The sequence below is a fragment of the Amblyraja radiata genome, chromosome 20 (assembly GCF_010909765.2).
Source record: "Amblyraja radiata isolate CabotCenter1 chromosome 20, sAmbRad1.1.pri, whole genome shotgun sequence".
Taxonomy (NCBI): Eukaryota; Metazoa; Chordata; class Chondrichthyes; order Rajiformes; family Rajidae; genus Amblyraja; species Amblyraja radiata.
Genome location: NC_045975.1, coordinates 18008804 through 18031949, shown reverse-complemented (window position 1 = coordinate 18031949; position 23146 = coordinate 18008804). Strand labels below are relative to the sequence as shown.

Below are 23146 nucleotides of genomic sequence, written 5' to 3'. Positions count from 1 at the left end.
AAAGAGGCAGGACATGGGGATGGGACTGGACTTTGTGCCTTTCCCCACAATGGGAACCATTGTGGGGGGATGTTTTGATGTTGAAACTATCTATTACTGTCATGTTGTATTCTTTTTTTATGTGCTGCATGGCAAAAAGAATTTCACTACACCTAAAGGTGTATGTGACCAAATAAAATTTGAACTTGAACTTGAACTTGCATAGCTAGGCTCATGCAAGTGCCCATAGCTACGCCTTGTATTTGGAGGAAATGGGCGGAGTCGAAGGAGAAGTTGTTGATGGTAAGGACCAGCCCTGCTAGGCGGAGGAGAGTATTAGTAGATGGAAATTGGCTGGTTCTGCGGTCGAGGAAGAAACGGAGGGCTTTAAGACCTTCCTGGTGGGGGATGGAGGTTTTGAGTGACTGGACATCCATAGTAAAGATGAGGGAGTGGGGGGCTGGAAAACAGAAGTCATTGAAGAGATGAAGACAAAATAAGTCGGGTCTGGAAGATTCCTTAATTTCTATCATAATGGTACGATATAACTTAAATTGAATATGTCTGGCTGGATGAAGATCAGTTAATGTGCCCGATTGTGTGCATTCCCTTCACAGGTGCTGCCTGACGCACTGAGTTTCTCCAAACTTTTGCTTAAGTGACAAAGTTTGTTTCTTAAAAAGTAGATAGCAACAAAAACTGTTAAAGGTAAACCGCGGCAATCTTTAATTGATTCGTCAGACGGGAGTGGCAAAGATCTACAATGAGCACAAACGTTGCTCAGTGCTTCTCATGCTCCCACTCACAGAACAAAGGAGAGTTAGCACAATTATACATTTTCCTTATCAGTAAAACACTCCTACCAAGTCTGAATATGGCATGACTGAAAGATTCTGTAGCCTTTCACAATATAGGAAAGCTGGGTCCAAATCAAGCTCATGCAATAATAAGTTATTACTTATCTCTGGAGCATCAGCTATTTTTTCATTCTTGGCTTCTTGATGGCCTTGAATGAAGCACATGTTACTACTGCAGGCTGACATCTTAATGTCTTTATTGAAAAGACAACCTGTCCTCCATATTGTGTTCCATATAATTTACAAAGTCATTCAGACTTGGCATCGAGCCATTCTTTTGTTTTACTAGACCATGCTTTTGTAGAAGAACGACTCCATTTTAGATTTGACTATTAGATTTGACTATTAGCTCTTTCAGAAGATTCTAGCATCTGTAGTCTCTCAAAAATGGCGGCTAACTGTTTGTATGATATCTGTCTTTAATTAATCTAGCCATTTCCGTTCTTTGATCACGTGCCATTTCCATACTGTGTCTTTATAGATTTGTGATACATTTCTTCATTCTGCTCCAGCAGATTATTATGTTCCAACAAACTAAATACACCATTTCTTCTTCTGCACTTTTTTTTCTAGTTGGTTCCATGCAAGAATGTCAAGAATGGCAAATTACTCATAATTTTGTATTGTGTGCTTTCACTGCAGGTGGTTATACTTCATCACATGCTCTCTAAAGCTACAGTGAAGGCCAGGCCATCGGTATTGTGGTGTTACAAGAAAGAGCTTGGCTTTAGCAGGTAATGTTAATGTAAACAAAATAGAAATTTAGAACTTTAGGATTTGAAATTTTGAATTACAGTTAAATGTATTTAACTATTTACTGTAACATGATTATAACTACATTCTTCCGATTCATTTATAATCACTGAATGGGTTTATTATCAATGTGATTTTAGAATATGTTGTTAAAATGCGAATAGACCTTCTCACCATTGTGCAGTTATAACATTAGCTTCTTGAAGTTCATTAGTCTACTGAGTATTATCAGGGGTATAATCAGTTCTCTGCTTCCAAAATTAGAATGTCCAATGACATAGTTATGAAACCAAAAATATAAATTTAGCATATTATGTCTTAAGTAAGGGAAGAATGTATAGCGTTAACATTTTGAAATCTGTCCATGCATCGATCAAATTAACTTTGACCCTGACAATGTACATTATTGAAGAATATTCCCTATTTCCTGGCTACATGTTATTGACTAAACTGACATTTACAGAAGAATAGGACCTGATAATGTGAATATGAGAGATTTTCTTCTACCTTCAGAAGTTGAACACAGAGTGGGAGAGCCATCTTGTTGGGGGAAAAAATCAATTAAAAAACTGGCAGAAATATGTGAAAGAGTTGTTTTTCTGCTGGTTTAGTGTGTGTGTGCGATTGAGATGGTTGGACATAGTGTGAAGCAGGCGACCAGCTAGCTGAGCAAGAGGCAGAGCAGCAAATAAAAGGAAGGCAAGGTACAACAGTGCGGCCTGTTGGCCGTGTTTTGGGGAAGTGCCATGTTGAGGAAAAGTGCAACTTGGGGCTTCGGTTCGAGAGGCTTCGAAAGGGCTGGGGAAAGGAGTGCTGACCTATCAAACCCGGAGCAGAGCAGCAGCAAGCAGCAACTGTAAATAAGAGCTGTTGGAAACATCTTAATGACTACAGGCCTGTCGCACTGACCTCTGTAGTCATGAAGACACTCGAAAGGCTTGTGCTGGCCAAGCTGAAAAATATTATAAACTCCCTGCTGGACCCTCTGCAGTTTGCATATCGGGCCAATAGATCCGTGGATGATGCAGTCAACATGGGCCTGCATTTCATCCTACAGCAGCTGGACCGCCAGGGGACCTATGCGAGGATCCTGTTTGTTGATTTTAGCTCTGCATTCAACACCATTGTGCCAGAGCTACTACACTCCAAACTTTCCAAGTTGACTGTGCATGAACCCCTCTGTCGGTGGATCACCAGCTTCCTGACAGACAGGAAGCAGCATGTGAGGCTGGGAAAGCACATCTCGGACGCGCAAACGCTCAGCATAGGAGCACCACAAGGCTGCATACTCTTTCCTCTCCTCTCCTCTCTCTACACCAACGACTGCACCTCCACAGACATCTCTGTCAAGCTTCTCAAGTTTGCGGATGACACAACCCTGATTGGACTGATCCAGGATGGGGAGGAATCTGCCTACAGACAGGAAGTGTCACAGCTGGCATCCTGGTGCCATCGCAACAACCTAGAGCTCAATGCTCTTAAGTCAGTGGAATTGATTGTAGACTTTAGGAGAGCTCCCCCTCCCCTCACCCCACTCACCATCAACAACACCACAGTCACATCTGTGGAGTCTTTTAAGTTCCTGGGAACCATCATCTCCAAGGACCTTAAGTGGGGGGCTACCATCGACTCCACAGTCAAAAAGGCACAACAGAGGATGTACTTCCTACGGCAGCTGAGGAAGCACAATCTGCCACAGGCAATGATGGTCCAATTCTACACGGCCATCGTAGAGTCTGTTCTCACCTTCTCCATCATGGTCTGGTTTGGCTCAGCCACCAAGCACGACACCTGGATGCTGTAGCGAATCGTCCGATCAGCAGAGAAGGTTATTGGCTGCAACCTTCCCTCCATTGATGAACTGTACACTGCAAGGGCCAGGAAGCGAGTGGGCAAGATCAACTCTGACCCCTCTCACCCTGGCCACAAACTCTTTGAATCACTTCCCTCTGGAAGGCGACTCCGGACTCTCAAAGCTGCCACAGCCAGACATAAAAACAGTTTTTATCCACGAGTAGTTGCTCTACTCAACAGCCAAAAATCTGTTGCCTCCCTTTGATCTGGTATTTTGTTGGTTCACATGCTTGATCAATGGTGTTTTATCATTAATGTTTTATTATTATTAATGTTTAGTGTTTTCTGAGTCATTCGTAACTGTCACTGTATGTCATGTTGTTACTTGTGGGCGGAGCACCAAGGCAAATTCCTTGTATGTGAATACTTGGCCAATAAACTTACTTATTAAGGAGGCATACAAGATGACGAGATGTGCTGCAGCTGCATGATGTGGGAGCAGGTGGACCTTTTGGTGTATCGTGGTGACCATACCTGCAACAAGGGTTGATTGAGGAACTCAGGCTCAAAGTTGACAACCTGGAGTCCGAGCTCCAAACACTGCGGCACATTGGACGCCGTATTTCTGGAGGCAGTCACATCTGTTAGAGTAACTGATTCCAATTTGGTCCGTGGTGAGGAGGAAGGGGTGACTGCAAGTGAGGCAGGCAGGGGTAGAGAGATCGGGGCAGTGTTAGAGGAGCCTTGGCCCTTGAGCTTGTCAAGCAGGTCTAAGATTCTTGCTCCCTGTGCAGATGAGGATGAGCAACCTAACCATAGCAGTGTGGATCAGGGAGCTATTCAAGAGGGGAGAGAGAAGAGACATGTGATTGTATTGCATAGTACAGACAGGGGATTCTCTATCACAAGGATCGAGAACCCGAAGGCTGTTGCCTGCCTAGTGTCCGGGTTTGGGACATCGCGTCTGACCTGCAGAGGGATTTGGAGTGCGAAGGGAAAGATCCAACTGTCGTGGTGCATGTAGGTACCAATGGCGTAGGTAGAACAAGGGAAGATGTTCTGCTGAGGGAATTTGAACAGTTATGAACTAAATTGAAAAGCAGAATCAAAAAGGTAATAATTGGATTGCAACCTGAGCCACGTGCAAATTGGCATGGGGTCGAGAAGATGAAAGAGTTGAGTGTGGCTCAAAGATTGGTGTGGGAGAAGTGGGTTTGAATTTGTGGGGCATTGGCATCAGTATTGGGGAAGGAGGGAACTGTGCCAATAGGACAGACTCCACTTGACCCTGCTGGGACCAGGGTCCTGGTAAACAGCATCGCCAGGGCCATAGATAGGGCTTTGAAATAAATAGTGCGGGTGTGGTTAACAAATTAAGGTGCTCTTTGGCTTAAATCAGTAATACTGAAGGGATCTGATATTGTATTTAAAATGAAACATTTGCAATATATGGGATAAATAGATGTGGCTACATCTATACTACTAGAAAGGCAAAGAAATCATAAAAATTATATTTTCCAAACTTCTATTTATTAATCATGCTAGCACTTTATAGTCAGTTATTGTTGATGGTGACTAGTTTATTACAGTTACTGTTGTGTACTGTTGCTGTTGTGTAAATGCGATATTCCCGGTTCTACTTCAGTCATAGGAAGAAGCGAATGAGGCAGTTGCAGAAAAAGATAAAAAGTGGTACACTGGACCTCAAGCAAGATGATCCCTTCGAGCTTTTTGTAGCTGCGACGAATATTCGATATTGCTATTACAATGAGACTCATAAGATCTTGGGTAACACCTACGGGATGTGTGTTTTGCAGGTGTGTTTTTTACTTTTATTCTTTTTTTTTAATATTGGAAAAGGCCAATTATTAACACTGCAACTGAAATTGAAGCAATTTTGTAATTTGTGACAATGGTATGTGGATCTCAACAATCTCAAGGTAAAACCTTGGCCTTTCCTGATATTGCTGGGCTAATCTTGTATTCAGCAGTGCTGAATTAAAAACAATAACATTGATCATTAATCAGTGCTACCTGCTGGAACGTGCAATCTATTTATGCAGATGAAAACCAGCATTGGATTTTTTATAATGCTTCACTTGCCCACTCAGAATAATGCTAACCTAACAGTGAAGGCTTAATGGGTATAATGAACACCTGAGTAAGATACTGGAGTTATTCTGTGTCATTGTACCCAAGCTGTCAACAGAAGAGAGATTAGGCAATTTAAGGGTTATGGGGAGATATGGGGACTGGGCCAAAGGCCAGATTTACTCACTTTTATTCTTGAGCTTGCAAAGAACTGAAATGTGGTGAATAGATGCAACTAATTAAAAAATTTTAATGTACTAGTTTGATTTTATTCATAGCATTTGAGAATAACATTATGAAGTATTTAATATACAATCAAGGTATGGGGATCTGCAATACAATGACACAATTAATATAATTTTTAAGGGGAAATCTTTTCATAACTGTTGTCATAAGTGTTATAATTGTACAACTATTCATAATTGCTGCATTTATGTTATGAAGTGAAAGGAAATGCTTAAACCTTGTTTTTTTATCTAATGTACAGGACTTTGAAGCCATGACACCCAACCTTTTGGCAAGGACTGTTGAGACAGTGGAAGGAGGTGGACTTATTGTGATTCTACTGAGAACTGTCAATTCCTTGAAACAGTTGTATACAATGACAATGGTATGTGCTTGGCTGACTGTAGTGTTCAGTCATTCTTTCACTAGATGACGTGCGTACTTATATTGTTGAAAAGTAATGACGTACATATGGTCACTGATGAATAATCTTTGGAAATTGCAGGTTCATTTTCCTAGCATGTGCTGCAGCAAGATATGTTAACCTTGGAGGAGTTACAGTATAGGTTCAGTAGACGGTGCTGGGGGGAAACCTTGATGCAAGCTGCATACTAGGGTTGATTTTTTTTTGTGTGGTTATAAACATATGTTCAAATTGATATTTTAATAGGGCAAGTAGGAAGAAATTATTTTATCCAAGAGGAGACCGAATAAATGGATGTGATTCTAAAGTTGGAGCTGAATTAGTAGCCAGGGAATTGTAACTTTATAAAAGCAGTGTTTTCCTGTGTTGTGCTGTGGAACATAAATATACCTTTAGCATGAATAACTTATAAGGGTAATTTTATTATTCACAGAAAACATCTCCAGAATAAGGAATTGTTTTGAAAATAACACATTCTAGATGCATCGGGTTTTGTTAAAGTGCACTTGTATCTTTGTATGTTGTCATCTTAATCACCAAATGTACTGAGTAGAATTAGAACTTTTATTTCTTTCAATTTAAAATGAGTTGGAAAATAATTAGTTGAAGTGAATCCTGCATGCATTCTTGAATCTGTAACAATTCTGCTTGACTCATTTTTTTTGAGGTCATAATCTGTGAACAGATTTCAAACAGAGCTCAGATTATTCGTTAATTCTAGCATGTCTAAAATCTTTATTTTGATGATGGTGGGATAGGAAACGTTGGCCTCAAAAGTATAATATGTTGGCCTCAAAAGTATAATATACTGAACTTCACATTATTATTAAATCATTTGTTTTTTTGACTTTTGTATTTTCTTTCCCTTGACCTCATCAAGGATGTCCATTCACGTTTTAGAACAGAATCACATCAGGATGTGGTTGGAAGATTCAATGAAAGGTAATAACTTTACTTAAGATATGTTAATAAATATTTGTCTGAAATAATCTGCTCAAGTGTGTGTGTTAATGCAATGGAAAATGTTAATGTTCTTGTTAATTCTACGTTAATTGACTTTACAATTGTTAGATATATAACCAATATCTCTTCATGTGTTTGTTTAACACAAGCAAGTCGGGTCATAGGATCAGTCATGATCTTATTAAATGATGGAGATGGCTTGATTACTTCTTTTCTGATATTTGGCGGGAAGAGATGGAGATAACAAAAGCTGGAAATGTTTTTAAATAAGGTTTTGAACGCAGTGAAAGGGGTGGCAAAAAGAAAGAGGACCTAAAAAAAACACAGCCCTCTTGTCTTCAAACAGAAATTGATGAGTACATTGTGAATAACTTAATGGACAATCATATGTGACATCGAGCCAAAGTCATTTTTGGAAGGCTTGGTCAAAAGGACGAGATCAGTGAGTGAAGATCAGTATCAGAAGATGAGGGGATCTCATTGAAACATATAAGATTGTTAAGGGCTTGGACACGCTAGAGGCCCAGGAAACATGTTCCCGATGTTGGGGGAGTCCAGAACCAGGGAACAAGAATAAGGAGTAACCCATTTAGAACGGAGACGAGGAAACACTTTTTCCCACAGAGAGTGGTGAGCCTGTGGAACTCTGCCTCAGAGGGCAGTGGAGGCAGGTTCTCTGGATGCTTTCAAGAGAGAGCTTGATAGGGCTCTTAAAAATAGCAGAGTCAAGGGATATGGGGAGAAGGCAGGAACGGGGTACAGATTGGGGATGATCAGCCTTGATCCCATTGAATGACGGCGCTGGCTCGAAGGGCCAAATGGTCTACTCCTGCACCTATTGTCTATTGTCTATTTCAGAATGTGCAGCCGAGATGGATAAGCCATTGCTGTTACTGGCAGAGTAGCAGGGTTTGGCAGAGTCAATAGAAGGGAGAGCTTGGAGAGTGTTGTCAGACTGGAACAGAGGTTACCAAAATAATGAGAAATTAGTTAAGGGGTATTTAATCAAGATTTTAAAATGTGAAACTGGGGATTGTCAGCTAAGACAGGAGTGCTAGTTAAGCAGGACATGATAACATACATGCAACAAAGCTTTGAAACTTAATGTTCATTCTGTTTCATCAGGTTTATACTTTCCCTGGCATCCTGCAAGAATTGCATTGTGATAAATGATCAGTTGGATATCTTGCCACTTTCCAGTCACATTCTCAACATCAAATCTGTCTCGCCTAAATCCACGGTATGTTTTGTAATCGGTACAGTCACATTTGAGATTTTGCTATTTATTTAACTGCTGAAATAGCCTTTGACTAATGAAATGAGTGAGAATGGCTTTTGATGACATTGTCTGGTACTTCTGTCTTTACTGTAGACTTGGCCACTTATTATATCAGCAAGAAGAGTGTTTATGATTATTAATGTATGAACTTTTGCTTTTGTATAATGTAAAGTCATATCTTTCTATTAAACCAACTCCTCCCAAGTAATCGCTGATACTCCCAAATCCCCCAGAACCCCTCCATTTGTAGATAATTGGCCCCTGAAGGCACAAATTCAAAGATCATACATGCAGTTCTGTGATCCGGAATCCTATAGCCCAAATCATGAATTCATCATCTCCCACTATTACATTCCAGAAATTCTCGCATCTAATGAAAAATCCCAATGTCTTGGTTATTTCCTGTTAATAATAATTGGCATATAACCCATGATCCTATAAAATATTTGATTGACTGTAGAAAGTGATGCAAGAAAATTTGTTTTTCCAATATATTTGCTGCTTAATTATATGGAATTATGCTTAAACATATCATCAGGAATTATATTTATCAATGTATTTGCCTATTTTTTAAGGAGGAAAGCCTAACGCCTGGAGAGATTGAATTAAGAGAGCTTAAAGAATCTCTAAGTGATACACAACCAGTAGGAGTTCTTATAGAGTGCAGCAAAACATTGGATCAGGTAAGATGATATGGTAGATCCATATTGTGAAAATGCAGTTTTAATTTGTTCATCTCTATTTTTTCTTAAGTGGTGGTGAGCTGCCATTTTGAGCTACTTCAATTTTGCTAATGATATTGCTTCTGCATTGTTGTTGGGTGGGAGTTCCAGAATTTAAAGCTGATGAGCCAAGGAAGGACCTTCAGTATATTTTCACCTAGCCATTATTTTTTTTTTATCGCTGAATGATGGCAGGAGTGAATAGTGTGCTGATTATAATTCTATTCCTGTGCTTTCATCGACTGTCCAAGATACCGTGATCAACTGTGCATCATGTTCTTCCACGATGTGAAAGCATAAAACTGCAGGAGATGAAATAGAAACTGGAAATACTCAACAAGTCTAGATCATAACTGTGGAGAGAAGAAAAACAATTAACATTTCAAGGTTTTACCAGAACTGGAAAAAATATTAACATATTTTAAGTTATAGGGAAGGGGATGGGGAATAAAAGGATATCTGCGATGTGAGTAAATGGCGGGGAGCTGATTGACTCCAGGTGGCGGTGATGCAAGCTCAGAGAGTATAAAACACTGGAAAAGTAAAACACTAAATGCCTAAATCTGAAAGCGAAAGCAATGCGGTTAATACTTAGGTGGCATTGGTAAGTGAGGAACAGTTTGATGATCTGTTGTTGATACCATCTGAAATTGTTCAATTCATTATTAAGTCCTCAGACTAAATGATGCCTAAACAGTCCTAGTTTGAGCTTCATTGGAACAGCATTGGAGGCCAAAGACTAAGGGGTGACAGTTGGAGTGTGATGAAGCAATAAAGTTTACCTGTAATTAACAAGCATTTGCTAACTTATCTCAGCTGGACTTGTGTCATTTTGTCTGCACGCCTCCTCACTATCACAGATATTCATAAGTTGTAGGAGCAGAATTAGGCCATTCGATCCATCAAGTCTACTCGGCCATTCAATCACGGCTGATCTATCTTTCCCTCCCAAACCAATTCTCCTCCCTTCTCTCCTTAATCCCTGACACCAGTACTAATCAAGAATGATTCTTATCAAGCTATTTATTTATGTTCTTTCCATCAATCCATTTTATCAGATTTCTAATTTATCTCAGTTCTGATGAAGGTCTTTGAGCTGAAATACTCTGTTTCTGTTTTCACAGATGCTGGATGTTTGCACCTTTTTGTATTTTTACTTCACATTGACCATCTGCTATTTTACTTGACATTTGTACTTTGTTTGCTCTTTGTTACCATGTACACTTGGTCACTTCAAGGAATTGGTCTGATCATCTCTAAAACAGCTTTTGTTATTTTTGCCAACAGTATAATGGGAGCTATTACTGGAATGTCTGTGTTTTGCCTTGTCTTAAAGCAAACCAATATAATAATTTATCCTTATCAGGCTAAAGCAGTGCTGAAATTCATTGAAGCAATATCAGAGAAAACACTAAGAAGCACGGTTGCATTAACTGCTGCCAGAGGCCGTGGTAAATCAGCTGCATTAGGACTGTCTGTTGCAGGAGCAGTAGCATTTGGGTAGGTATTAGATTTACTAAATATTCCTGAGCTGTGACATTTTCTGAATTTTTCTTTTGCTCATTACCTCATTATTGTATAAATTGCTCTTAAATCTTTGTACAGTGGCTATTAACTCTCTGCCAGTAGAAATAGTTACTTTTAACTATTTCCAATGTTCATGATTTTAAATATCTTGGACAAATTTCTCCACATTGTTCTGTTCCAAGGAAATCAGCTTATATTTTTCTGGTCTTTTTTGGCAACTGAAGTCTGTCATTCCAAGTACCTTAGTTGTAAATCTTGTCTGTTTCCACCCATACACCTGGAGAATATTATAAATATGTTTGAACTTGTCGTGTTATCTTGGCTTGGCGATCGCTTCGCCCAACACCTCCGCACTGTTTGCATTAACCAACCTGATCTCCCGGTGGCTCAGCAATTCAACTCCCCATTCCGAATCCGACCTTTCTGTCCTGGGCCTCCTCCATGGCCAGAGTGAGTTCCACCGCAAATTGGAGGAGCAGAACCTCATATTTTGCTTGGGTAGTTTACACCCCAGCGGTATTGCTTTCTCCCTCCTTCCCCTCCCCTTCCCAGCTCTCCCACAGCCTACTGTCTCCGCCTCTTCCTTTCTTCATCCCGCCCCCCCCCACCCCACATCAGTCTGAAGAAGGGTCTCGACCAAAAAAGTCACCATAGATGCTGCCTCACCCGTTGAGTTTCTCCACCATTTTTATCTACCTTCGATTTTTCCAGCATCTGCAGTTTTTTCTTAAACGTGTTATCTCCGAAGACCTCTACGAACCTCCTTAAGTCTCTGGCATTTTGCATTTCTTTGCATTAAATTTCATATTCTGATTTGGTTAGATCATTCTTTTCAAGCCGTCTTCCATCCTCCTGATGTTGCTTCCAAGTCATGTCATCCACAAATTTTAACTTTGTGTTTTGTATGCATCACTGTATACTTCCCTTCATTCTGGAAAACTGCTCTTCTGCACAGCGGATATTTTCAGTAATTTAGCCAGTTCTGATTCTATGCAACCATTGCTTGTTGAATCTCAAAGACTTGAAGTTCACTAGCAACTATATTACACAGAACTTGGCAAACACCTTTTGAAACTCAACCACATTTTTATTGCTTTTATCTTTTGTGAAAAAATTGGAGCCAATTAATCATGCCATTTGTGAAGAGAGAATAATCATGGAACCAAAATCTGTTGCAGAGAACTTTGGAGGCTGAATAATTGAGAGGGTTAAAGGCAAACATAGACAGGTTTGTTGGGGAGTCATAGGTTATGGGAATAAGCAGAAAAGTGGAGCGGAGACTGAGATCAGATCAGCCAGTCATATTTAGTAGATAGACACAAAATGCTGGAGTAACTCAGCGGGTCAGACAGCATCTCTGGAGAAAAGGTGACCTTTCGGGTCGAGACCCTTCTTCAGTAGTCGTGTAAGCTGAGGGTTTTGCTCCTGGTCTTATTTCTTGTGTTCTTATTTATTTTTGCAGAACCAGATTCTGTGGAAAACCTTGAATGCAGTTTATAACCTTATGATAGTTATACATTTTCTGTAAGGCAAGGAAACAGGAAAAAGTAATGGTTATTGAGGATGTAATATGCCTCGTGAGTCATAACTGGTATTTTATCTCTAATTATTTGAAACTCGCAGTGTGTTTTTATATAGGATGTGTTGTGGAGATAAGGAAACAAAATATGGCATTAACTTAAGCATATAACTCCACATGATTAAGCATATGCTATTAGCAGAATTTCTGGAAATATGTTGTGATTTTTAACAATTGCAATCTTTGGGTTTTGGTAGGTAGAGTTATTGCGAATTACACCAATCAGTACATATTCTAATGTTTTTGATTGTTTGGGGCAATTGAAAGGGAGGGATAGATTTGACACCACTGTTCAAAATACATAAAATCCATGTGTTCCATGTCATATTTATTCTTAAATTAAATGTGGCTTGCTATTCTGCTCCTGCTTAATTGTTTAAAAGGTGTATTTTCAATTATCTAATGAAACTGCATTTAGATCACTTGAAGTTAATCGATTGCTATTGAAAATAATTGCTTCTCATGGGAGTATTTGTTCTGTTTCTAGATATTCCAATATCTTTGTCACCTCGCCAAGTCCAGACAACTTAATCACCTTTTTTGAATTTGTGTTTAAGGGATTTGATGCATTACAGTATCAGGTAAGAAAGTAAATTTACCTGAGTTGTAGTGACATTTTTTTTTTCAAATGGGCAAGAATATTCAAAAACAATATAAAATTTGGTGATGTATCATTGATTTTATTTAAATTGTGAAAACATGCACAGCTGATTGCGTAATAAAGCTCAAAGATTGACATTTTTTAATTCGCACATTGTTGCTTCAAGAAGAAATTCGAATCCTTAATAAATTTTAACCGGGGTTTCTTCATTTCAGGAGCATCTGGACTATGAAATAATTCAATCCTTAAATCCTGAGTACAACAAAGCTGTGGTTCGTGTTAATATCTATAAGGAGCACAGGCAGACTATACAGGTAAAACAACATGCACTTCACCGATTTCCCTGCTTCTAAACTGCAATAGTGAACATGAAAATATCTACTATAATATGGTTGTAATAGTGGATGATATTTAATTTTCAAAATAGCAACTGGGACTGTCATAGGGCTTGGATGTGGTAAGATTGGTTAAGTGTATTCAGGAAATCTTTCTCAATGAATATGTAGACATTCCAACTAGAGGAGGCAACACTCGATCTCCTCTTGGGATATAAGGCAGAGGAGGTGACTGAAGTGTTAATGGGGGCGCAATTTGGGACCATTAACTATAATTCTATTAAAATAGTTATTGGATAGAATATATAACTGTTCCAGAAGTTGGTCCAAAATTGGGGTAAGGCCAATTTTGATGGTATTAGATAGGAAACTTCAGAAGTTGATTGGGGGTGACTGCTTGCAGGTAAAGGGAGAGCTGATAAGTCGGAGACTTTTTCAGGGCCAGCATGTCCCTGTCAGAGTAAAGGTCAAGGTTGGCAGGAATAGGGAGTCATGATGACAAAATATATTGAGACTCAGGTCAAGGAAAAGTGAGGTAAATGTCAGGTATAGGCAGATGGGATCAAATGAATCCCATAAAGAGTAGAGGGGTTATAGGAATGGAGATCAGCTGGGCAAAAAATGGTAGCTTTTGCAGATAAGGTAAAGAAGAATCCACAGCGATTCTCCTAGTATATTAGGGCAAAAGAGTTAACTAGGAAGACTAAAGGGCCCCTTAAAGATCAACAAGGCGTCTGTTGAGGCACAAGAGATGGGTGAAGTGTTATGTGTTTTAGGTGAAGAAATACATGGTTGATAGGAAACTCAGGGGAGTTAATAGTGATGTCTAGAAGAGTTTCTACAAAGGGGTGCTGGAGATCTTAAGACATATTAAGGTAAATAAATCCCTGAGACCTGATCAACTGTATTCTAGGATGTTGTAGGAAGTAACTTGGTCGATATGGACGAGTTGGTCTGAAGAGCCTGCATCCATGGTGTATAACAATGATTATGCTGATACAGTTTCCTTTTCTAGTCGTGTATCTACATAATAGGATTCAGCAATCACAGAACTTCTTTTTTTCCTATTGCCAGTACATTCATCCAGCAGATGCAGTTAAACTGGATCAGGCTGAACTTGTGATTATTGATGAGGCAGCTGCCATCCCACTTCCACTGGTGAAGAAATTGCTGGGACCATATCTTGTATTTATGGCCTCCACTATAAATGGGTACGTGATTAGGTTTACCTAATGCCATATTGTGCTGTTGTTGTGTCAAATGTTTTATGTGTCAACTTGAATTCCAGCCATTAATCTAAGAATCCTGAAGGGAGAAAAATTTATGTAATCAGGTTAATCTAAATGCGCAGGTGGATAATATATCTTCAGTATTAAAAAAGTTATGGCCATTTTCATACTCGGAAATTAGCATCTTGTTCCCTATTGCTTTTTCATTGACTTAACACAATAGCTGTGATCGAGGACAGTCAAAAGCCTATAACTTTCTTAAAAATCAAGAGAACTGAATGAAATTTTCAGTTATTATAAATTGAAGCATTCTGAAACAAATATAAAACATCTTACTTGGATGACCTGAAATTAAAGCATATAATTAATTAATTACCTAATTGTAGTTAATTACAAAATTGACTGTTGTGATGGAAATAGTAATAAACACCCAGACTGCCTTGAATATTCAAAAATGTGATATTCTCAAGATCAGAACTTTAATATTATTGTATTATATGCTGTAAATCCGTAACAGATTGGTAAATAAATTACAATTTCTAGCAATAGACCAAGTTTTTATGGAGAAGATCAGTTGCTAACTGGTACATTGGCATATCATAATCAGTAGCATCATCATACTCCTCAGATTGTAACCAATAAGCAACTCTGTACACCTTGTTTTTCCTCATCTTTTCAATTTTGGCATTGTAAACTACAAGTTTTTGCTCTTTAAACCACACATGACATGCCTTTCTGCCCACTACTTTCCCATTAACAATGTCCTGTAGATTCCATTTCTTAAGAAAAGGATATTTTTTTTAAATAGCCTAAGTATCCAAATAACAAACTAATCCCATTCACACAAGAATTCACAATATAACATGATTTTTAAATCTCACTGTCATGAATTTATATCCCAGATGGAAGGAATTTAATGTTTAATTCCCATAAATTAAACTAGAAACATCCACCGAAAATATAATCAAATTATTGTCTTTTGCACAATACATGTGTCTCAAAAGTGTTGTGAATATTTAGTTTAAAAATAATGATCATGGAGAGAGAGAATAACACAAAATATAGCCAATTTAGACGGCTTATCTCCAAAAAAAAAGGGCATTTTAATCATCTTGCTTCTGGAAGGCGATCGATTGGAACGTTGCATTTGCGGTGAATTTGAACTCCATATCGGCAGGAAAAACACTGCCGGTTCGTATGGGGCCCAAATCACATTTTCGCTTATAGAGGATTGATTAAAGTCATCCCAGGAAGCAAGTTTATATGTAAAATAAACTACTTACACCGTGTTTTGTCCCGTACGTGAGATCCGTCACGTGGTAGGCGTTGACGGCGTTAGAAGTCGCTTTTTATTTTAATATAATTATGAAATTATCTCGCAATTAAAAATAAAATAAATCGGGAATGGAAGTCGGAACGATTTTTCTGCAGCAGCTAGCAGCCCGAGGACATCCGCCTCGGACAGGCGGTAGAACACTGGATTTTAATCCCCGCCCCCCCCCCCCCCCCCCCCCAATGGGTAGTTTACAACCCAACGGTATGGACATTGCATTTTAGGTAGCCACAACCTCCCTCTCCCCCTCCCCCTTCTCCCCGCACAGACTACCCTTTTTTCTCTGCCCGCCTCCCCCCCCCACACACACACACACACACACACACACACACATAATTGGTCTGAAGAAGGGTCCCAACCAGAAACGTCACCTTTCCATGCTCTCCAGAGATGCTGCCTGACCCACTGAGGTACTCCAGCATTTTGTGTGCTCTACAATTAGTGAGAAAGCAGAGTCATGGTCTTAGTGGGACTGGAATTTATCACATCCACTAATTGATTTAGCTTTATTCATTATTTGGGGAATTTTAACTCTGCTGCAAGATTAAGAAGCTTGTTTTATTCGGGTATTGTAGTATCTTCAACCCTGGGTTTGGTATCCATCCATTTACAGATATGAAGGGACAGGACGTTCACTCTCTTTGAAGCTGATACAACAGTTGCGACAGCAAAATGAACAGAACAAGATCAACCTTACTGCAGAGAATAAAGTCGTGTCTACGGCCAAACTCAGCACAGGTATTAACATTAACTTTTCCTGCACTATAACCTGTTGATTCTGTTTTGTCATCAATCAAATAAGTTTGTCCACGAATAAAGACATCCTAATCTCTTTGAGTATATCAGTCCATCACATAAATTCTTTGGATAGGTTTTGCACATTGTAGATTTTCACACTATCTGGGACATTTTCTAAGAAAATATGTTTTATCTGATTTCGAACTTTTGGTTCCTTTGGTCACCTAATCATGTGATATGTTCTCCATGTGCCAGTTATTTCCCCTTTCTGTCCCCCTTTTTCTCATTAGAAAATTATTTGTAACATTATGGAGTAATAACCTTCCATGATCCCTGGAATTAAAATATTTTTGGATGGAAAATGTTGGCAAGGGAATTTTTTTTAATTTTGTTTACAGCTATTGATTTGTTCTCTGATCATTGAAAATGGTATATTGGCAAAACTAAAGTAAAAGGCATTCCTTCTGTTTAATTTCATATATGCCAGGACATATTCCACATCAGAATGTTATATGGTTATTAATTCACTCTTTTCTGGTGTCATAAGTTGGTCAAGAATTCTATTAATTTTATGGTTTGAAAAATACTGAATTAAATGTATTTTTTAACTCTACATCAGCAAGGGAAGTTATTCAGCTTGTTATGTGTATGCCTGGTGGAGAAAGGATTCTCAGCTTAATCACATTTTCTAGTTTGATCCTTAACCTCTTATGTCCTTACACGTCTTGGACATATCAGTGTAATAAATATCTCTGTCTTGTCCATCCTCTCAGACTAAGTACTCCAAGGCCCCAATATCTTGCTGGGTGGAAATAAAACCTTAATTTTCTGCTTGTCTTTTAACAATTACATTTATGTTTGGTTATTAATCTCTATTTTAAGGAGAATTACTTTCCATCAACTTTGTTTATGTCATTCATAATTTTATGTCCTAATTATGTTTATTCCCTCTGATTATTGACCTCTCCCAACAACCTCCCTTATTCACTATCTCATAATACAGTTTGTTAGTCCTTACTGGTATTTCATCCCTTCTTTATTTATCGACAGTGCGGTCCCTACATGAGGTTTCTTTACATGAGGCGATTCGATATGCCCCTGGAGATCCTGTGGAGAAGTGGCTGAATGATCTGCTGTGCTTGGACTGTCTGAATGTCTACAGAATCATCGCGGGCTGCCCACTTCCAGAGACGTGTGACCTGTATCCAGCAGATAATTTCAGTATATTTTAAATTTTATGGTTGTCAACGTTGACGATTATGGTTGATTAGAATAACCAGAATAAGCAAATGCGGATTCTTTTTCACCACAGGTAATAACGGCATTTCCCACACTGCTCTCATCCGTTCATCTCTATTCCCAGAAGCAGAATAGAATTTCCCTTGTCATTGCTTTTTTTTTGCTAGTCTTTACATTAAACAGTTCACCCTGCAGCTCTAAGAAAATCAAATTACCATACAACTCAATTTTTATTTCCATCTGCAATGAAACTCCTTCAAAAATAAATTTATGACCTGGAACGCATTTGGCCAATTGTGTCTGTAGGTTTAAAAAGAGCCACCTCGCTTAATCCCACCTTCCATTGTTATGTGTGTGGCTCTGCACTACAAAGCTCTTTATACATATAAATACTTGTTTTTAATTATTCAAGAGAGTTTGTGTCTTCTATTGTCTCGGGCAGTCAGTTCCAGATTCCTTCCACCTCTGGAAATGTATTTTTCCTCATCTTTGCACAAACTCGTCTACCTGTGAGTACTTTAAATCTATACCTCCTGGTTTTTGATTTCTTCTCCAGTGAATGGATCCATCCTATTTCTTCTGCCTTGACCCCTGTACTTTTATTCACCTCGTTCAAATCTCTCCTCAGTCCCTTCTGATTCTAAGAAAAGCAATAATAATTTATCCAGATATTGCTTAAATTTGTAACAATATATCTTTCCTGAAACAAATTAACCAGAACTGTTGTGGTCATTGTGCTGTGGTCTAACCAGTATTAGATAAAGGTGTAACCTCTCTTTTTTAAAATTATTTTGTCCCAGCTAACAAAAGAAAACGTTGCATTTTCCTTTTTAACCTTCTGATTGGCCTGTTTTGTTATCTTTAAAGATCATTGGGCATTCATTCCAGAGTTCCTTTGTTTCTCCACCACTCAATATTCTCCAATTTATCGTACGTTACCAATAATTTTTTGGTTTTTGTTAATAAACTCTAGACTTCACCTGATCAGTTTGCTCTGTAATTTTTTTTTAATTCATGAAAATGTTTCTAATGTAAGTTCCAGTTACCTAGCACAGTCTGCATATTGAGATCTGCAGGGAGTGTGAGAAAACAGCACCTGCCATTTTATCACAAAATGTCAGCTTAGAAAATGCATGAATACCCGAGTATTTATGAAAATTATGAAACTAAAACATATATTTCCAAAAGGTTTACTATTTTGAGGTTTATGCCTGAGCACTACTTAATTTATTTTATTTCCTCACTTCCTTATTTCCTTCTGTACCATCTGAAAATGAAATTTGAGAAACTGAAATGTAATATTGGATCTACTGTGTGTCTTGTCTTAGTCCATTATGGAGTGCAACAAGTGACATGTTTAGGAAAAAAATGTTAATTTATGCCACTGAAATTACAGATCGTGGCAAGATTTTCAGAGGATTGTTGGTTTCCATGGGCTGCCTCTGTGGTTTGAACATTAATAATATGATATTTAGGCGGTCACTAAGATGGTATTTACTGTGAATGTGACTTATTTCAATCAGTATCTTGCCTTAACAAATATGAAAGCTATTATGTGAACAGAGACACACTTTTTTGTTACCATAAAGCATCTGAAGCCTTCCTACAGCGACTGATGTCTTTATATGTGGCATCCCATTATAAGGTAATTTACTACCTGATGTTGACAATTTATAGCAGTGCTCTACTTTCCCTAAAAATAAATTAAAAAAAATTAAAAAATTGTTGTAATTAGAATTAAGTTTGGGTTTTATTTGTAATTGGTTAAAATGTTCATTGTAAAGTTAAAATATCAGTTTTTTAAACGTCCATTTTTAAAATGTAATGGGGAGGATGATTGTGAATCTTTGGAATATATTCATGGCATCTGCTGATTCTTTACTTTGTGGAAGTTGTTTCCTTAAGTTGGCCTTAATGATCTTTCTACAGAACAGCCCTAATGACCTTCAGTTACTATCTGATGCTCCAGCTCACCATCTTTTCTGCTTGCTGCCCCCAGTGCAGCCTACTCAGAACTCATTGCCAGAAGTACTTGCTATTATTCAGGTAATGTGAATGTCTGGGTCACTGCACCTACACATAAATGTTAAGATTACTGCTGCAGTCTGCGCCAAATTTAGTTGTCTGTGATTAGATGATTTATCCTGTTCAAATCCTCGTAGGAGACAGAAACAGAATATATTGCTGGTATTGGATGTTTGGGAATATGTAAGAGATGTGGCTTATCACTTAATGTCAGAACTTGAAGCAGGAGTTAACTAATTGGCCATTTGAGTTTACTCATCTATTTAAGAACCTCCCAGCTAATCTTATATTTCAAGTTCATTTTCCTGACCCAACTGGTTTGCTCCATCTGGCAACCAAAATTTGCCACTTACCCGTGAATATGCAAATTAATTCCCCTACAGTAGACAATTCCAAAGGGATGTATAGAAATAAAATAATATGAGCGAGAGTCGGTTTTGTATAGCATTGCATTTTTTAATTGTTGATTGGGATATGCAACATTTGGTCCATAATGTTCCTGTGTGCAGATAGTAAAGTCATGGTCTCACAGCGCTGCTGATCCAGGTTCAATCCTTACCTCCGGTGCTTTCTGCATGGAGTTTGCACATTCTCCCTGTGATTGCATTTGTTTCCTCTGCATGCTCTAATTTCCACCCCCATACTAAAACGTATAGATCGGTAGGTTAATTAGCCCTTGTAAATTACCCCTAGAGTGTACAGAGACACACATCATGTAAAGAGGCTCTTCCGTCTACCAATTTCATGCCAGCCATCAACTAAATATTTACATGAATCACATTTTATTCTTCCCTTGTTTCCAACAATTCCTTCCAGTACTGCCACTAGCCTATCCATTGGGGAAAATTCATAAATTGGCCAATTAACTTAGTTGGATGTTGTTGATATGTGGGAGAAAATTGAAACAGCCAGAAAAAATGTGCAAGCTCCATTGAGGCAGCACTGGAGGTCAGAATTGAACCTAGTTCACTGGAGCTGTGAGGCCACAGTTTTAGCTGTGTAACAGTGCTGTAAGGTAACTTACCTTGTGGAATCAATTCCCTTTTGGATATTACCAGTTACACCTATACAGCATACACCGCTGGTTTGATAATGGTGTTTCCATAAGTGCTGCACCTTTATTTAAATATACTGGGGTGGTGTGAATGTTTATATGATGGGAGATGCTTCAAATCCCTTGTCTGTAAATTGTCTGTTGAACTCACACAGGAATTAGTAGATTTTTTCTTTGTTCTTGCCAGGTAGCCCTTGAAGGAGAAATCTCGAGTCAGTCTGTAATGAACAGCCTCTCTCGTGGGAAGAAAGCATTTGGAGATCTCATTCCATGGACAGTGTCAGAGCAGGTAACATATCACATGGACATATAGTACAGGAGATGCTATATATTTGTAATGCTTAGGTGTACCATTTAGTAGACTGTAAAATACTTGATACAATGAATTAAAAGGTTTATATTATGAACGCATGGAAGTCTGGATGAGTATGTCAAGAATTATAGCAATTTTGATGTTCCCTCTGCATGTAATCCTATTGGTCACATAAGGAATCTTTTTCGATCTTTAGGTAGGTTCATTGTCATTCTTTGCTGTGCTTTGCAAACAATTGACCAAACATTCATCAAATGGATGTGATACTCGGTATTTTTGTTTTCCTTTTCCCTCAATGACCCCTATTTGTTTCTCGTTGAAGGCATCGGCTAGGGCTGGTGTAAGCTGCACTTTAAAATAATTGGGAAATGTTATGTTTCCACTGGAAGAGAATTCTTGCTATCTATATTACTAAAAGTCTGCCCTTGACCACTTCCTGTTCTGTATATTAATTTTAGAAAAAACGCTGCCACTTACGGCTGTGATTTTTGGCCGTCGTACTCAGAGTCCCCCTCCGCTGCGCAGGACAAGATGATTTTTCCCATCGATGAAAAATAAAAGTTATTAGTATTTAAAAAATGTTGAGATTCTGAAGCCCATGCCCCTTCCGGAGGAACTATAAAACCCGGAAGTGTTGAGTGCCTCAGTCAGTCTCTGCAAGATGGGGGAGCAAGAGGGTCACGTCTCTCAGTCTGAGCTGTGAATAACACTGAACACATGTCTACTAAACTGTGAGTGATTTTACTGACCTCTCAGTGCCCTTAATGTGGTTTGAAAATATAGTTTGGAAATGCTAAAGCTGTGTTGCCTTTGGTTTGGAAATGCTAAAGCTGTGTTGCCTTTGGTTTGGAAATGCTAAAGCTGAGTTGCCTTTGGTTTGGAAATGCTAAAGCTGTGTTGCCTTTGGTTTGGAAATGCTAAAGCTATGTTGCCTTTGGTTTGGAAATGCTAAAGCTGTGTTGCCTTTGGTTTGGAAATGCTAAAGCTGTGTTGCCTTTGGGCTGGAAATGCTAGAGCTGCCTTGCCTAATTAAAGCTGCCTTGCCTAATTAAAGTTGCCATGCCAAATTAAAGTTGCCTTGCCTAATTAAAGTTGCCTTGCCTTCTATATAATTAAAAGTCTAATCTTGACCACTTCCTGTTTGCGCTTTATATTGATCTTAGAAAAAATGCTACCCACGTACAGCTGTGATTTTTGGCCATCTTACTCAGAGTCCCCCTCCGCTCATCATGCCGAGGATTTTTCCCATCGATGAAAAATAAAAGAGTTATTAGTGTTTAAAAAATGTTGAGATTCTCTCTCCTGTCAATCACGCCATGAAGGCCACCCCCCTTCTGGTGGGAGGGGGGAGGTACTATAAAACCCAGAAGTGTGGGCGTGGCCCAGTCTCTGCAAGATGGAGGATGGAGAGGTCACGACTCGCTGTCTTTAGTGGCCTTGCGCCCTCGCTTGAAATGGTATGAAACTGCACTTGAATTTGGTGGCCTTGCACCCTGCTTGAAATGGAATTGCAAGGAATAGCCGTGAGTCAACTGCCAGCCCACCAGCTGTGAGTGAGTGAGCTGCCAGCACAACAGGCTTGAGTGACTGAGCCGCCAGCTCAAGAATCCATTCGGCCCACAATGTTTATACTAGCTCTCTGTAAACCAGTCCCTTCAGTCCACAACACCCATACTAGTGCTCCAGAAAGCCCCACCCCCCACTGGCCACCAATATTGGAATTGGTGGAGAGGCGGAATATTGCGTTGGGGGACCAGCCCTCCCTTGTGATGCTGGGACCCAACGGGTCCCACTTAGTCTAGTATAGTATAAAGGGCAATTTCACTGGCTTATCGTCCTGCTACTTTCTTATCAATGGAGTATGGGATGGACTATCTGTTGATAATATGGATGTTTTAGTAAACTGAACATTTTCTTTCTAAAACAGTTTCAGGATCATGACTTTGGAAGTTTATCAGGAGGGCGTATTGTCAGAATTGCGGTACATCCTGATTACCAAGCGGTAATAAAGACCTTTTCATTTGCCATATTGTGTATTAGTCTCACAATCTGTTCCTTGTGGTAAATATCTTGGTAAAATAGTGAA

At 38.9% G+C, this 23146-nt stretch overlaps 1 protein-coding gene across 1 annotated transcript in view; it reads left to right on the top strand.

The window, feature by feature from the left end:
- nat10 (N-acetyltransferase 10) overlaps positions 1-23146 on the top strand; it is a 50981-nt gene that overhangs the window by 5575 nt on the left and 22260 nt on the right. The window contains exons 3-18 of the mRNA XM_033038902.1: positions 1479-1570; positions 5029-5200; positions 5962-6084; positions 7004-7065; positions 8212-8326; positions 8941-9048; positions 10454-10587; positions 12681-12774; positions 13010-13108; positions 14204-14340; positions 16305-16429; positions 17480-17630; positions 19217-19313; positions 19598-19714; positions 20935-21036; positions 22988-23062. Coding sequence (XP_032894793.1) covers positions 1479-1570; positions 5029-5200; positions 5962-6084; positions 7004-7065; positions 8212-8326; positions 8941-9048; positions 10454-10587; positions 12681-12774; positions 13010-13108; positions 14204-14340; positions 16305-16429; positions 17480-17630; positions 19217-19313; positions 19598-19714; positions 20935-21036; positions 22988-23062 — 1803 coding nt within the window. The remainder of the gene's footprint in view (positions 1-1478; positions 1571-5028; positions 5201-5961; positions 6085-7003; positions 7066-8211; positions 8327-8940; positions 9049-10453; positions 10588-12680; positions 12775-13009; positions 13109-14203; positions 14341-16304; positions 16430-17479; positions 17631-19216; positions 19314-19597; positions 19715-20934; positions 21037-22987; positions 23063-23146) is intronic.